Raw genomic sequence first — 17,228 nt, 5'->3', positions numbered from 1 at the left:
CATGGGAGTGTTTCCTTAATTTCTCTTTCAGATTTTTCATCATTAGTGAATAGGAATGCAATAGATTTCTGTGCATTAATTTTGTATCCTGCTACTCTACCAAATTCATTGATTAGCTCTAGTAGTTTTCTGGTAGCATCTTTAGGATTCTCTGTGTATAGTATCATGTCATCTGCAAACAGTGACAGCTTAACTTCTTTTCCGATTTGGATTCCTTTTATTTCTTTTTCTTCTTTGATTGCTGTGGCTAGAACTTCCAAAACTATGTTGAATAAGTGGTGAGAGTGGACAACCTTGTCTTGTTCCTGATCTTAGAGGAAATGGTTTCAGTTTTTCACCATTGAGAACAATGTTGGCTGTGGGTTTGTCATATACGGCCTTTATTATGATGCGGTAAGTTCCCTCTGTCCCTACTTTCTGGAGGGTTTTTATCATAAATCGGTGTTGAATTTTGTCAAAAGCTTTTTCTGCATCTATTGAGATGACCATATGGTTTTTCTCCTTTAATTTGTTAATATGGTTTATCACATTGACTGATTTGCGTATATTGAAGAATCCTTGCATTCCTGGGATAAACCCCACTTGATCATGGTGTATGATCCTTTTAATGTGCTGTTGGATTCTGTTTGCTAGTATTTTGTTGAGGATTTTTGCATCTATGTTCATCAATGATACTGGCCTGTACTTTTTTTTCTTTGTGACATATTTGTCTGGTTTTGGTATCAGGGTGATGGTGGCCTTGTAGAATGAGATTGGGAGTGTTCCTCCCTCTGCTGTGTTTTGGAAGAGTTTGAGAAATATAGGTGTTAGCTCTTCTCTAAATGTTTGATAGAATTTGCCTGTGAAGCCATCTGGTCCTGGGCTTTTGTTTGTTGGAAGATTTTTAACCACAGTGTCAATTTCAGTGCTTGTGATTGGTCTGTTTATATTTTCTGTTTCTTCCTGTTTGTCTCGGAAGGTTGTGCTTTTCTAAGAATTTGTCCATTTCTTCCAGCTTGTCCATTTTATTGGCATATAGTTGCTTGTAATAATCTCCCATGATCCTTTGTATTTCTGCAGTGTCAGTTGTTACTTCTCCTTTTTCATTTCTAATTCTATTGATTTGAGTCTTCTCCGTTTTTTCCTTGATAAGTCCGGCTAATGGTTTATCAATTATGTTTATCTTCTCAAAGAACCAGGCTTTAGTTTTATTGATCTTTGCTATTGTTTCCTTCATTTCTTTTTCATTTATTTCTGATCTGATCTTTATGATCTGATCTTTATGATCTGATCTTTATGTTCTTTATGATTTCTGATAACTTTGGGGGGGTTTTGTTCTTTTCTCTAATTGCTTTAGGTGTAAGGTTATGTTGTTTATTTGAGATGTTTCATGTTTCTTGAGGTAGGATTCTGTTGCTATAAACTTACCTCTTTGAACTGCTTTTGTTGCATCCCATAGGTTTTGAGTCGTTGTGTTTTCATTGTCATTTGTTTCTAGGTATTTTTTGATTTTCTTTTTGATTTCTTCAGTGATCTATTGGTTATTTAGTAGTGTATAGTTTAGCCTCCATGTGTTCGTTATTTTACAGATTTTTTTCCTGTAATTGATATCTAGTCTCATAGCGTTGTGGTTGGAAAAGATACTTGATACGATTTCTATTTTCTTAAATTTACCAAGGCTTGATTTGTGACCCAACATATGATCTATCCTGGAGAATGTCCCATGAGCACTTGAGAAGAAAGTGTATTCTGTTGTTTTTGGATGGAATGTCCTATAAATATCAATTAAGTCTATCTTGCTTAATGTATCATTTAAAGCTTGTGTTTCCTTTTTTAGTTCATTTTGGATGTTGTGTCAATTGGTGGAAGTGGGGTGTTGAAGTCCTCTACTACGATTGTGTTACTGTCAGTTTCCCCTTTTATGGCTGTTAGCATTTGCCTTATGTACTGAGATGCTCCTATGTTTGGTGCATACATATTTACAATTGTTATATCATTCTCTTTGATTGATCCTTTGATCATTATGTAGTGTCCTTCTTTGTCTGTTGTAATAGTCTTTATTTTAAAGTCTATTTTGTCTGATATGAGAATTACTACTCCAGTTTTCTTATGGTTTCCATTTGCATGGAATATCTTTTTCCATCCCCTCACTTTCAGTCTGTATGTGTCCCTAGGTCTGAAGTGGGTCTCTTGTAGACAGCATATACATGGGTCTTGTTTTTGTATCTAATCAGCCAGTCTGTGTCTTTTGGTGGGAGCATTTAATCCATTTACGTTTAAGGTAGTTATCGATATGTATGTTCCTACTACCATTTTCTTAATTGTTTTTGGCTTATCATTGTAAGTCTTTTCCTTCTCTTGTGTTTCCTGCCTAGAGAAGTTCCTTTAGCATTTGTTGTAAAGCTGGTTTGGTGGTGCTGAATTCTCTCACCTTTTGCTTGTCTGTAAAGGTTTTAATTTCTCCATCCAATCTGAATGTGATCCTTGCTTGGTAGAGTAATCCTGGTTGTAGGATTTCCCCTTTCATCCCTTTAAATATGTCCTGCCACTCCTTTTTGGCTTGCAGCATTTCTGCTGAAAGATCAGCTGTTAACCTTATGGGGATTCCTTTGTATGTTAATTTTTGTTTTTCCCTTGCTGCTTTTAGTATGTTTTCTTTGTATTTAATTTTTGATAGTTTGATTAATATGTGTCTTGGCATGTTTCTCCTTGGATTTATCCTGTATGGGACTCTCGGTGCTTCCTGGGCTTGATTGACTATTTCCTTTCCCACATTAGGGAAGTTTCCAACTATAATCTCTTCATATATTTTCTCATTCCCTTTCTTTTTTTCTTCTGGTATCCCTATAATTCGAATGTTGGTGCGTTCAGTGTTGTCCCAGAGGTCTCTGAGACTGTCCTCAATTCTTTTCATTCTTTTATATTCTGCTCTGTGGTAGTTATTTCCACTATTTTATCTTCCAGGTCACTTATCCGTTCTTCTGCATCAGTTATTCTGCTATTGATTTCTTCTAGAGAATTTTTAATTTCATTTATTGTGTTGTTCATCATTGTTTGCTCTTTCATTCTTCTATGTCCTTGTTAAACGTTTCTTTTATTTTCTCCATTCTATTTCCAAGATTTTGGATCATCTTTACTATCATTACTCTGAACTCCTTTTCAGGTAGACTGCTTATTTCCTCTTCATTTGTTTGGTATGTTGGATTTTTACCTTGCTCCCTCATCTGCTGTGTGTTTCTCTGTCTTCTCATTTTGCTTAACTTACTGTGTTCGGGGTCTCCTTTTCACAGGCTGCAGCAGGTTCATAGTTCCCGTTGTTTTTGGTGTCTGCCCCCAGTGGCTAAGGTTGGTTCAGTGGGTTGTGTAGGCTTTCTGGTGGAAGGGACTATTGCCTGTGTTTTGGTGGATGAGGCTGGATCTTGTCTTTCTGGTGGGCAGGACTGCATCCGGTGGTGTGTTTTGGGGTGTCTCTGGCCTTATTATGATTTTAGGCAGCCTCTCTGCTAATGGCTGGGGTTTTGTTCCTGTCTTGCTAGTTGTAGTTGTTTGGCATAGGGTGGCCAGCACTGTAGCTTGCTGGTTGTTGAGTGGAGCTGGGTCTTAGAGTTGAGATCGAGATCTCTGGGAGAGCTCTTGCCATTTGACATTAGGCAGAGCCGGGAGGTCTCTGGTGCACCAGTGTCCTGAACTTGGCTCTCCCACCACAGAGTCTCAGGCCTGACACCCGGCCGGAGCACCAAGACCCTGTCAGCCACATTGCTCAGAAGAAAAGGGAGAAAGAAAGAAAGAGAAAAAATAAAAGTTATTAAAATAGAAAAATTATTAAAAGTACAAAAAGAATTAAAAAGTAATAAAGAAAGAAGAGAGCTACCAAACCAAAAAAACAAATCCACTGATGATAACAAGCACTAAAAACTATCCTTAAAAAAAAAAAAAAAAAAAGGACAGACAGAACCCTAGGACAAATGGTTAAATCAAAGCTATACAGACAAAATCATACAAAGTCCACCTCCTCAATTCTGGGATGATTCGTTGTCTCTTCAGGTATTCCACAGATGCAGGATATGTCATGTTAATTGTGGAGATTTAATCCACTGCTCCTGAGGCTGCTGGGAACGATTTCCCTTTCTCTTTGTTTGCACAGCTCCTGGGGTTCAGCTTTGGATTTGGCCCTGCCTCTGCGTGTAGGTCGCCCGAGGGCGTCTGTTCCCCGCCCAGACAGGACAGGTTTAAAGTAGCAGCTGATTAGGGGTTCTGGCTCACTCAGGCTGTTAAGTGGGATGGGTACGGAATGCTGGGTGAGCCTTCTGCAGCAGAGGCCAGCATGACGTTGCAACAGCCTGAGGCACGCGTGTGTTCTCCCGGAGAAGTTGTCCCTGGATCCCGGGAACCTAGCAGTGGTGGGCTGCACAGGCTCCCGGCAGGGGAGGTGTGGATAGTGACCTGTGCTTGCACACAGGCTTCTTGGTGGCGGCAGCAGCAGCCTTAGCGTCTCATGCCCGTCTCTTGGGGTCCATGCTGATAGCTGCAGCTCACGCCTGTCTCTGGAGCTCGTTTAGGCGGTGCTCTGAATCTCCTCTCCTCGCGCACCCGGAAACAATGGTCTCTCGCCTCTTGGGCAGGTCCAGGCTTTTTCCCGGACTCCCTCCCGGCTAGCTGTGGCGCATTAGCCCCTTCAGGCTGTGTTCACGCAGCCAACCCCAGTCCTCTCCCTGGGATCTGACCTCTGAAGAAGCCCGAGCCTCAGCTCCCAGTCCCCACCCGCCCCGGCGGGTGAGCAGACAAGCCTCTCGGGCTGGTGAGTGCTGGTCGGCACCGATCCTCTGTGCGGGAATCTCTCCGCTTTGACCCCCGCACCCCTGTTGCTGTGCTCTCCTGCGTGGCTCCAAGCTTTCTCCCTCCGCCACCCGCCGTCTCCGCCCGCGAAGGGGCTTCCTAGTGTGTGGAAACCTTTCCTCCTTCACAGCTCCCTCCCACTGGTGCAGATCCCGCCCCTAGTCTTTTGTGTCTGTTTTTTCTTTTGCCCTACCCCGGTACGTGGGGAGTTTCTTGCGTTTTGGGAAGTCTGAGGTCTTATGCCAGCGTTCAGTAGGTGTTCTGTAGGAGTTGTTCCACGTGTAGATGTATTTCTGATGTATTTGTGTCGAGGAAGGTGATCTCCATGTCCTATTCCTCCACCATCTTGAAGATCTGAATTGATTTTAGACTCACAAATAGATTACAGCCCAAGGTTCAAAAAGTACCGTCCTTGTTCATTCTTCACCATTACTGGCCCTACAGTTTTGAGGTTTCTTTTGTCCCCACCTCTGTCTTTTTCTAAAGTCTTTTCTGCCATAGAGCCTCTGTGCTGACTTTAATCTCTCCGGAATCCTCTTCCCTTAAATCTATATGGCTAATTCACTCATATCATTTGGCTCCTAGCTCAAATGTCATGGACACCTCAGAGGGGTCTTCTCTGTTCACCCAACCACAGTTAGCCCTCTTTTCATTTGCTAGCACATCACCATATTTTATTTTCTTCATGGCACTTACGATATCTGAAATTAATTACTTGGGTTTTATTATCTGATTTTTTCACATCTCATTCACACCTACCAATCTGAGTATAGGTTCCCTGAGGAGAAGGAGCTTATATGTCTTATTCACTGTTACATCCTTAGCTTTGAAAACAGAGTTGGCGCCTAAAGTAGGTGCTCAAATAGTTGAATGAATGAGTAGCACTTTGCTTAAATTTTTATGTTATGAAAGTCAAGCTTTTATCATACTCCAGTGAAACTGATATGGTAAATAAGCATGGTTCATGGGTAAACACATAATACTTAACTTTCCGTGTATGACTTGCCTACTATATGTAGTAATAGCATTAACTATTGGTTGAGTGTGAAGGATGTCTCAGCCACTGCTCTGCCTTCTTTACAAGTGTCTTCGCATTTAATTCTCTCAACAACCCTGCAGTAAGTGGTGGTCTCCTAATTTGACAGATGGAGAAACTGAGTCTCAAAAATAAGTAACTTGCCTTAGGGTCGAGATTTAATCTTCCCCAGTGTCCTCACTCTTAACAGGTACCCTAGACTGCCTCCCTACCCTAAAGATGAGAATCCTCAGAGGCAGGGAACTTGAAATTAACAGAGTAAGCATCATCATCATTATGGAATGCTTTGAATCAATAAAGTGTTTAGAGCTGTAAGCAAAGTTAACGGGACCTAGAAACATTATAATTACATATCTGTTGCCATCAATTCAGAATCTTTTTTGATCAGCATTTTCTTTCTTTCCAAATAGTTTGTGGAGACGTTTCTGTTGGAGAGGAAGAAGGTGAAGGTGAAACTGGTTGGATTGAAGGAGCTGCAATCCTCTTGTCAGTAGTGTGTGTAGTATTAGTAACAGCTTTCAATGACTGGAGTAAGGAAAAACAGTTCAGAGGTTTGCAGAGTCGAATTGAACAAGAACAGAAGTTCACAGTCATCAGGGGTGGTCAGGTCATTCAGATACCTGTAGCTGACATTACAGTTGGAGATATTGCTCAAGTGAAATATGGTAAGTAAAAAAGGGCAGTGCATCTTACACATGATGTGATGTTATTGTAATCTTGTTCACAGTTTAGCATACCTTTATTTTGTTTTAGGTGATCTTCTTCCCGCTGATGGCATACTTATTCAAGGCAATGATCTTAAAATTGATGAAAGCTCATTGACTGGTGAATCTGATCATGTTAAGAAGTCTTTAGATAAGGATCCCTTACTTTTATCAGGTACAAATTTCTTTTATAACTGAACTTTTTCCTCCTCCGCAACTATATACCACTGTCAGCAGACAGTTCCCCAAAGAGCCAGTAAATGTGAAGAGGATTCTGTATTTTATGTTAGCTTCTACCCTTATAAACTTTAGAGACTTTCTTTTGTAAGTCAGCAGAGACGTTAGAGATCTTTAAATCCAGAACTGTATTTTACAAATGAGGAACCCGAGTCCAAAAAAATGAAGAGATTTGAGAGTCGGTGTTAATGTTAGTATAATGATAAAACTAAAGTATAAGCCTAATGATCTCTGTTAAATTGATCTGTTTTACATTTATTCTTAAGGGCTATTGTAATATAAAATTAAAGAATGATTGTGTGTTTAAAGCAAATTAATGAATTCTCTATGATGGTCTACAAAGGACAGGATTTAAAAAAAAACAACTCATAAAATCCTTAAAGTTAACCTAATCTTGCTTTCTTATTTAACTACTGAGGAATGAGTCTGAGACATTAACTATTTATCTAAGGTAATATGATTAATAATAAATAGGTCCAGGAGTAGTACCACATCTACTAGGCAGAACTGAATTTGCACACGGTTAAGACATGTTCTGAAAATCTAAGGCTTTGTGTAGTGAGGGTGCTGTCTGAAAAGGGGAGGTGGGTGTCTACCTAGGAGGCTTTTACAACAGCTTAACTGTTGATAGCTAGACCTAAGGTTAATTGGAAATGAAATGGAAGGGATAATGAAAAAAATTACAAGCTGCCTTCTAAGATGCTACATGAAAGGAAACCAGAGTACCACAACTTGTCTCCAAAATTATACCAGTTCCTTAGCTTTTGATTTTCAGTTTCCTACTCTTAATTTTCTAGTGTTCTTTATAGAATTTACAAAATTGCTTGTAAGACATTTGGTTTGAATAGATTTTTAGATTGAGTTATACTAGCATTTGGAGTAAGAAAATGTTGCCTATTTGTCTTTAATTATTATTTTCAGATGTTAATGGAATGCTAACATTTCCTACATTGGAAGGAGATTCTGCTTATTTAAATATTTAATAACTTGGCAGCTATACTTTTTCACTTCTCTGTGAACTTTATATTCTAATTGGTTGGACATGGTTTTACTGAAACCAAAGTCAAACGTGTGACAAGGGTCAGTTAAGTTAGAATCACAACTTCGGGGCACATACTTAAGCTTAACTATTACCTTTTTAAGATTTGTAAATATGTGCCAAAAGGTTTATTGTAAAACGTCCCACCACTAAAAGTCAGAGTAATTTCATGTATATACATTTATAAACAGCATTATAAATAGGGGGAAAGTTTCATTTTAATATAGACTTTTGTTTCTTTGAAAAAATCTTGGGATTTGTATACCTTCAGTATCCTGCACTACTAAGAACATTCCTACTCTATTTGAATTTTTCTTTATATTGCTCTGCTTGAAATTCATTCCAAATAGAAATATCTTGGATATATCATGTAGTTAAGTTTAATGTATACTTATTTTACTTATTCCTTGCCATACTTCTAAGAAACTGTGGTTAATGTTAGCCAAGTAAAATCTGTGATTTTTCCCAAAGGAGAGGGAAGCTAGCTGGTCATACCTAACTGCCACAGACTGACCAGGCCACAGTATTTGGTGAACTGAGGTAGTCTCCTCTTGCCTTTTTGCCATGTATACTTCATGGGCTTTGATGTACATCTAGCTTATTCACACAGTGCTTAGCTCTTCAGAATGACATCCTTTAACGGAACCTTGGTCCTTTTCTGTTTTAACAGAGATGGCTGGTAAGTTTTTGTAGACTCAGGTTCCCGACACACCAAGTATACCAAGAGGACTCTATAAATTTTCCATGTTTAAGAAAAGACTGAAATAACTTTCTGGAGTTCCTTATCACAGTACGGGTGGGAAAGTTTTTCTGCATTTATTTCCCTCTTCCAAAAATGTACTGAAAACATGAAATGCATTTATTTTTAAATTTATTCTCATGATGCCATCTCTCACTGCTGTTCTTGGCTTTTTAAATTTAGATGTTTAAAAGCAGTTATTCAGTTAGCGGTAGGGATATGACCAGAACAAAAACTGTTTACTTTGCCTGAGCATATTACCTGCCAACATTTGATTACCTGTGGTCGAGAAGAACAGAACATAAAAAACTGAAATTTGCTGAAAGCTAGAATTGTTAAAAGAAACAAACTGTCTTTTACATTTAGTCCTTGCTCAGTAAATATTGTTTCACTGTCCTTAATTTAATTTCTTGTTTCCCTTGCATTTTTACTGGCAAAGAAGCTAATAATTAGTGAAATAGTCAGAATATAGATTTTTTAAAGGAGGAAAATCAAAGGCCAAAAAAATTCATATTGGATAAATTACTTAGTAATTAACAGCCAAATATAAATTTTTAAGTACTGGAGTAAGTACATATGCTTTACGATCTCATTTTGCAAATTACCATTGAACATTGTTTTGGTACACAGGATGGTATAGTATGTGCTACAGACCCTGCCCTCCAGGTGGTTGTAAACTAGGAGATCAAATAAATAAGTGATAACTATAAAGAAGACTTTATTGAGTATATTAAAAAAAGTTAAGTTTTGAAAGTTACTTAAAATTCACAAAAATATTAGAGAGGTGGGAAGCCTTCTAATGAGTGAGGGAAAGATGGAGAGGTGTGGTCGTACAGGTTGGAGAGTTGTGAGCAACCTTAGTGACATTATATCATAAGAAGAATATGCCCTCTGTGCTCTGACAGAGCTGGATTGAATCTGCCTTGTCACTTAATAGTTGTGTAACATTGGGCAAGTTTCTAGGAAATAAGAATAATAATGCCTGCTGCTTGCAAGACTGTTGTGAGGGACAGTCAGAATTCAGTCAGTGTTCCCATCTCTGCTCCCCAGCTTTTTGTAATGGAGTTTTATGTTAGGCTAATGGATGAAAAAGTTGGGAGTGTTGTTTGGTCTCCATGTGAAGACTTTGAACTTTATCCAGTAGTCAGTGAGGGTCAGAAGTTTTGGAGTCATGAGAGGCTTATGATAAAATCACATCTTAGGAAGGGTAAACCTATTTCAGGATGAACTGGAAAGACAGAAACTAGCTAGGCTGCTGTTGCAGTGATCTAGGTGGGCTGGCATGAAAGCCTGGGTTAGGGAAAGGTGGTGGGGTTGGCTTAGGAATATGTCAGTTGTTGCTGTGTGATCCTTTTTGTTGTAAGCACATTTCTTTATAAGTGAATTGTCCCTAATAATAATAATACAGTTATAATTTAAATATTGAACATTCATTGAACCCCTAAAATTCCAGGCAATGTGCCAAACACTTTACACTTACAGACTTAATTTGCGTCTCATTTTTACAGAGTGTAGGTACTGTTATCCACGTTTATGGACTAGTAATTGAGATGTTACAGTTTGCCCAGTATCACATGATAAATGACTGGTAGAGTGAGCTTTGAACTCAGATGACTTATTACAGACTTAAAACCTTAAGCACAAGAATCTTGGTTTTATTTTAATGTGTTGTTGAATTTTAAAAACACATTTTCTGTTGTTGTAGGTACTCATGTAATGGAAGGCTCTGGAAGAATGGTAGTTACTGCTGTGGGTATAAATTCTCAAACTGGAATTATCTTTACCTTACTTGGAGCTGGAGGTGAAGAGGAAGAGAAGAAAGATGAGAAGAAAAAGGAAAAGAAAAGTAAGGATAGCAATATGCTATAAGAATTGGTATTTGGAAATACGGCAGCTAGATTGTAAGAACTCATCCAAAAAATACCTGTTTCATCAGATTTTGAAATGAAGAGTTCTACAAAATTAGTTACCCAACATAGTACTTTCAAGAGGTAGAGTTGATGGAGGGGGAATTTTTTTTTTAAGACTTAGTAGTCCGAGGAGGGCTTTATGAAAGAAGATACCAATCCTGCTTTACCATGGCCAGATGTATTCAGCATCTCCTTGAATACTTTAAAATCTCCCTGTCATTTGACCAGCAAAATGAATTAAACTCCCACTTCCTTTGCTTATTTTTTTGCTACTTCAGTAGGAGCTTTCCTTGTCAACCATATCACTTTTTGGCCTCATTGAGCTTTTCATCTTTTTCAAGTTTTCTACTACTCAACATTTCCCAGTCTGTACTTATGTACTTGGTTTTTAGACATAAGATCAATGCTTCACTTTGACACCTCATGTGTTTGCGTTGTTATATTCAGCCCATCATTCGATATCAAGGTTTTAAAATTTTAGTCTTGATCCATTGTATCTGCTGTCCCTCCAAGGGGGATCTGTTATCAGCAAACTTGATAACCATAGTTTATCCACAAGGATCTTATAAGAAGCTGTTATACATGGGGAAATAGCTCAGGATCACTTAGTTGCGGAGTATGTCCCCTTTTTAAAAAAGCCCTCCTCACCCTTTACTCCAGAGTTTTTCCCTTTAGGGCAATAGCACTTTACTGTGGTTTAACCGCTTAGATTCATTTAATTTTACTTGGGCTAGTAAGTCCATATTTCTCTCACACATGTAAGTATTTTGAGATCTTATAAAATAAATGCCTTATTAAAATCTTGGCTTGCTATATCTACAGCAATGTTTTTAATATTTAGATGTTTTGGTTCAGTTTTTGGGTTTTGTCTTGAGCTGTGAAATCTTGATTTCAAAGAGAACTATGTTCGAAGGGTTCTGGCTGCCGGCAAGGGAGGCAGGCCCCACGCTGTAGGTTTTTCCTGTCCCACTCCTCGCAGCAGCCCTCCACGTGCTGCCCTAAGGGTCCAGTGCGTAGTGCTGATACCATTTCTGGACCGCTTTATATGCGTTATCTCAATAATCCTTACAACCATACAGAAAAGACTATCTTTTTGCTGACAAGTAAACTGAGGCTTATGGAGGTTGCATAACTTGCTCCAAGTCGAAGATCTAATTAGTGGCAGATCAGACCCACTTGTCTGACTCAAAAGTGTATGCTCTTCACCGTATATTGTGTTGCATCCTAATTTACAGGAGACTAAAGTCAACAGACCCTATTAAAAAAAGAAAGGGAAGTTCACATCATGACCTTGTTCCTGTTGACCCTACAGTTTCTTTTCCAACAAGCACCTTTTTTTCCTAAGATCTTATATACCTATTTTTATTAATCCAGTCAAGAGTATTCCCAGGAATTAACATCTAACTGACTGCTGTTTTTGATTCTTGGTGAGAGAGAGAGAGAGAGAGTGAGTGTGTGTGTGTGTGTGTGTGTGTGTGTGTGTGTGTAATGGAGACACCGTTTTTCCATCTGTGGACTTCCATCTCTTTTACCATTCCCCTGAATAAATTGATATTATATATTAATATAATCCAGGGTAATCTGTCTCAGTTGCCTTCATAATCTGGAATGTGAATGTTTGGTCTCTTTCCAAAATTGAGCTCATTCAGAGTACCTAGGTATTCTGTCTCCTCACCTGTCTTGAGCATCTGTTCCTCTTTGACCATATTTGTTCCACGTTTTCCAGTTTGAAGGTAGGTCTCCTTGATAGAGAAGTTGAAAGAAGAATAGGCTGAGTGGTTCTCTTTCCTCTTCGTCATTTTTAATATTATACTTCCTACTCCAAACAATAGACCCATTCCCTCCTTGATTACTTTTTACATTAGACAGTCTCATCTTTCTGTTTTCCTCCAAATCTAAGTGAATTGGGGGATTACCTTAACTAGTAGTTTTACTGTCTTATTTTGTACCTTCATATTCTAGTTTTACTTGCTTGTCTCCCCTGTCTTTTATACATACCAGTTTGGTTCTCATTCCCATCAGAGTTCTCCTGTGTGCCTGTTGTCTTCCTATGACATTCCTTCCTCCCTCTACCCCTTCCCTTTTCCACATTCTTAGGCTTATATCTGTATTTAGTTTGAAAACCTCTTGTACCATATGTGGGTGTATTGCAGCATAAAAAAGAGTAAAGTCTTATGGAGAAATCAACTAAGTATAGATGCCCCAAATTATTTTAGAGTGTCCCCCCATGGTTAAGACCTAGGGAGTGATAGAGCCAGAAGGTCATTATGGGCCAAATGCTTTCTAATCTGTACACACACACACACACACACGCACACACACACACACACCATTGTGTAACAGTTCTGTTATAGAAATGTGAGCTACCTTTGCATAATTTAACATGGCTGTATTCATTTCTTTTGGAAAGCTTTAATTCCCATTTTGTTCCTACAGATAAGAAACAAGACGGAGCTATTGAGAATCGCAACAAAGGTAAATTCAGGAGGATAAAAGTACACTTAGCTTGTTCTCATTGTATCCACAAATACATCTCTTGTGTACTGTATTCATCCAAAAGTAGGATGTATACGGAAGATTAACAATCTGTATTACTTGGGTGAATGTCTCTTTTGTCAGTGCCTGACTCATGCTGCCTTTACAATGTTAATAAGACTTTAATTATGACCTGTGTTAGTAAGCTTAGAAAGGTCCAGATGTAGGTAACTTTAAACTTAAGCATTTCAGTATTTATCATTGGTTACAATATGATTGCTAGCAAAAATGCAAAAGAAACAAAATATAAAATGTAAATTTTTTTGCAGCTATTTAATAGTCTGTAAGCATATGTGCATTTCTCTATATGTGTGGTCCTACATAATGTTCTACATTATGGTCATAACTTATGAGGGAGGGATTTATGGTGTTTGGAATGAGTCTCATTATCTAACACAACACACAGGAAGAAAAATGATTTGGTATTTAGCTCTTTTAGGACCCTGTACTTCTTCTTATGCCTCATCCCTATTTCCTAGCTCAACATTCTCAAATCTGGTACAGAGTTTCAAAACCTAGTGTCACTAATTGTCTTATTTTCTCTGGGTAGGCACAGACATACACAGGAAGCTAAATGTTTAAATTTTGTGTTTCTATAAGAAATTGATTTTTTTTCCCAAAAATTGCTTGAAAATGTTAACAGTTACGTGTGCCTTTAAAACGTAGTGAAGTTATATTTGCTCTTCAATGTAGCAAAAGCCCAGGATGGTGCAGCCATGGAAATGCAGCCTTTGAAGAGTGAAGAAGGTGGAGATGGTGATGAAAAAGACAAAAAGAAAGCAAATTTGCCAAAAAAGGAAAAATCTGTTTTACAAGGGAAACTAACAAAGCTGGCTGTTCAGATTGGCAAAGCAGGTATGATATATACGAGAAAATAAGATGTTTTGTTTTAAAATATGCTGCCTTTCTATTTAAAAATCATCTTTGACACACTTAAGACTGGAAATCATTGCTTTGTGAGTGGAAGAGGAGATAAAAATATTTTCAGTTTTATCTACAATGTACTAGGCCTTTGAGTTACTGTGGATCCTCATAATATTTTGCAGCTTGGGAACTGTTATCCTCATTTTATGTAGAGGGAGTGTCCTCTGTCAACTAGCTAATAAATAAGTGGTCAGGTTAGGATTAGCACCTAAGGCTGCCCAATTCACAAGCCCGCACGCTCCTCTCTGAATTTCTGGGGGCAATAGAGGGCTTAGCAGAGAGGTTACTCCGTAAAGATTACCCAGCTATATTTTAATAAAAAGAAATTTCACCACACATTTTCTTATCTTTGTTCTGACAATGAAAAAAAAAAATTAGGTGTGTGTTTTTCTAAAAGTTATAGTTAACTTAAATTGAATGGATTAGTTAGAGTTAGAATGGATCACCCTGGTGAAGCTGAAGTTATAAATTACAACCATCACTAGAAAACACCTGTTAACAGAACTCCTCTTCAGAGGAAATAAAACAGAGCTTTAGCTAAAAACATAGCATGCCCTTCAATAGTATCTTTATGAAAGAACACGTGTGGGCTAAATCAGACTACACGATTAAAGTCACTTACATTGCATCATTCTGTTACTTCCTAGGACTGTGCTGGAAAAAGTTAATTTTTGCTTCCGTCCTCAAAAAGCTTATTATCTAATAGCAAATATTTGCTTTTGATAGTATGTAGCCAAATGGTAATACTGACTCATACAGTGTTGGGGAAAAGGGTGGATTTAAGATGGTGATGGTATTTTAGTAGACATTGAATTGGATTTTTAGACCCAGATAGGTGAACATGCCTTATTTTGTAATACTCGTTTATAAGGGGCTAAATATCCCACAAAACAGAAAGGTGTAAATGATTTGTAATATATGATTAACTGTTGGTTTGCTAAGTTAATAAAGCAGTAAGGATAGATGAAAAAAATTAAGTAATTTTGGTAATTTGTGTTTTTTTTGTAAAGAACATGGGGTTCGGTATTTAATTCCAGGTCTCCCCATTGGTCAGGTTCTTATCAACTTCTCTTTTGTCATGAAAGCAGCTTGCCAATGTGTAGAGCACCAGCTTATTACTAAGCTTTTGGTATTTCCTTGTCATTGCTTATTATTTTGTCTCGACTTTAGTAGAAGACTGAAGATACAATTAAGTCTAGAAAAGAATCATAAACACTTTTTTCCCACTTCTCCTGGGTTTCGGGACTGTACTTGGAAGCAGAAATTAAATCTGATAATGTCAAGTGATGAGTTAAGCACAAAAAAGGATGTAACAGTTTCTCAGCGAAATTAAAATAAATATCACCAAAGTAGTTGTAATTCTTCCAGTGGCTAATATGTAACTGACAATGAATTGTGTCTAGAATATTTAATAATTACATTTTCCTTCTTTTTATGTAGGTTTGTTGATGTCTGCCATCACAGTTATCATTCTCGTATTATATTTTGTAATTGATACATTCTGGGTTCAGAAGAGACCGTGGCTTGCTGAGTGCACACCGATTTACATACAGTATTTTGTGAAGTTCTTCATTATTGGAGTTACAGTTTTAGTGGTAGCCGTGCCAGAAGGTCTTCCACTCGCAGTCACTATCTCACTGGCTTATTCAGTCAAGGTAAGTAGAAAAGAAAGTCTCAGCTGGTGTAGAAAATGTACAACTGGTTGCTCTTTTCTCTTGGGCTCTGGAACTAGGGGATTTCCATAAATTTACACTGTTTTCTTTAGCGCTGTCATTGATTCCCTTCTCCTCCCCCCCCCGTTGAAGATCTCTGCATCGAGACCTATACATTCCTGGGATGGCAGACTTGACACAAAGCTAAGCATAACTCTGCTGGGGAAGGTTCTAGCTTAAATTTCCTCATATGATAGTTATGTTGTCCTGTCCCCTCCTGTTTCCAATCTATAACATTGAAGTAAGCATGTTTGTCATTTGCCTGTGGTACAAGAGCAGAGAGGTTTACTTGAATCCAACCGTCTAAGGCCTCCTTGTTTCTACACTTGGACCCTCCTGACCCCACGGTCCTGTCTTCACATGGTAGACTCATGTTTCTAAAAAATGATTCAGATCATCTTGTTTCCTTTTGTAAAACCCTCCAGTGGCTTCTTGTCAGAATGAAATCCAAGGCTTCTTGCTATGGCCTGCAGGGCCCTGCCCCATCTGGCCTTTGCTTTCCTCTAGTGTTCATCTCCCACCTCTCTCTCCCCCTCTGGTCCAGCCTCACCAGCCTTCCTGCTGTTTCTCAAATACCTCAACCCTGTTCTCACTTCAGGACCCATGTGTTCCTCCTTTGAATCATCAGCTGTCTAACTTAACTCAGGTCTCTTCACATGTCACCTTCTCTGACCACTCCATTTGCAGTAGCTAACTCCTCCTTGTTCTTAGTAGAATGCCGAAAAAATGAGCTTCAGTGGCTTTGCTAGCTGCTGGTTACCTAAAGGAATATTCTGTTTGAAGATTATTAATCTACTTTTTAATCAATTTTATATCTTATATGGAAAAGGTGGCTTCACATGTAGAATTATACCTGATGAAAGAATGCTGCTCTTATCAATTTTCTAATATTAATTAATATTTCTCCTTAAGTAGTATTGCTGACAGAGAGCAACACAAAGTAATTGGTCATAGTTTCTGCTCCAGCACTCTTATATTCAGTGTTCCCAAGAATTTTCAACAGATGTGTCATGATAAGAATATTTTTTGCTTACGGTTTGAGTTTATTTTCAGGCATTTCACATCTTTTATTTCAAAAGTAAAATGGTAAATGTGTCAAAGTAGTAATGAAATACAGTATAATCATCTATTTGATGTTTTAAAATAATTAGAAATAATTGGGGTAAATATAAGTTTTAGACACATGGGTAAAATCAGTCATTTTATCAATACAGTCGTTAGTTCACTTTGAATAGTCATTAATGATATTAATTTTTCAATTGATCAAAAAGATATAGGCAGGATTGATTTGCAGTCCTTTCATAGAAAATAAATAAGAGCACTTTTCTTTAAGTTTTTATTAAATGTTTATTTTAGCCCAAATGTTATCAGTCACTTTTCTTTTCATTGAGGTGTGGTCCTTATGGCTCCTCTGTTAGTGTTTGGCAAAACTGAACACATTTTCTTTACTGCCGAACTTCCTTATTTTAATGTTCAGTATTAATGTAAATCACAGTAATCTTCCTTCCCCATGTTTATTTCTTCAAGGAGTCAGTTTCTTGCAGTATCTTGCATGTTAATAGTCACAGAACATACTT

At 38.0% G+C, this 17,228-nt stretch overlaps 1 protein-coding gene across 4 annotated transcripts in view; it reads left to right on the top strand.

Moving 5' to 3' along the window:
* The window catches only part of ATP2B1 (ATPase plasma membrane Ca2+ transporting 1), a 132,703-nt gene that overhangs the window by 78,345 nt on the left and 37,130 nt on the right, over positions 1-17,228 (top strand). For all 4 annotated transcript variants that reach the window (XM_027107169.1, XM_027107167.1, XM_027107168.1 and 1 more), the window contains exons 4-9: positions 6,262-6,516; positions 6,605-6,730; positions 10,276-10,416; positions 12,917-12,955; positions 13,709-13,870; positions 15,380-15,594. In XM_027107169.1, coding sequence (XP_026962970.1) covers positions 6,262-6,516; positions 6,605-6,730; positions 10,276-10,416; positions 12,917-12,955; positions 13,709-13,870; positions 15,380-15,594 — 938 coding nt within the window. The remainder of the gene's footprint in view (positions 1-6,261; positions 6,517-6,604; positions 6,731-10,275; positions 10,417-12,916; positions 12,956-13,708; positions 13,871-15,379; positions 15,595-17,228) is intronic.

This window comes from Aethalodelphis obliquidens, unplaced genomic scaffold (assembly GCF_003676395.1).
Source record: "Aethalodelphis obliquidens isolate GAN/ISIS:26980383/991018 unplaced genomic scaffold, ASM367639v1 scaffold8, whole genome shotgun sequence".
Taxonomy (NCBI): domain Eukaryota; kingdom Metazoa; phylum Chordata; class Mammalia; order Artiodactyla; family Delphinidae; genus Aethalodelphis; species Aethalodelphis obliquidens.
Note: the sequence above shows the minus strand (reverse complement) of the source record. Positions and strands in the feature narration are given on the sequence as shown.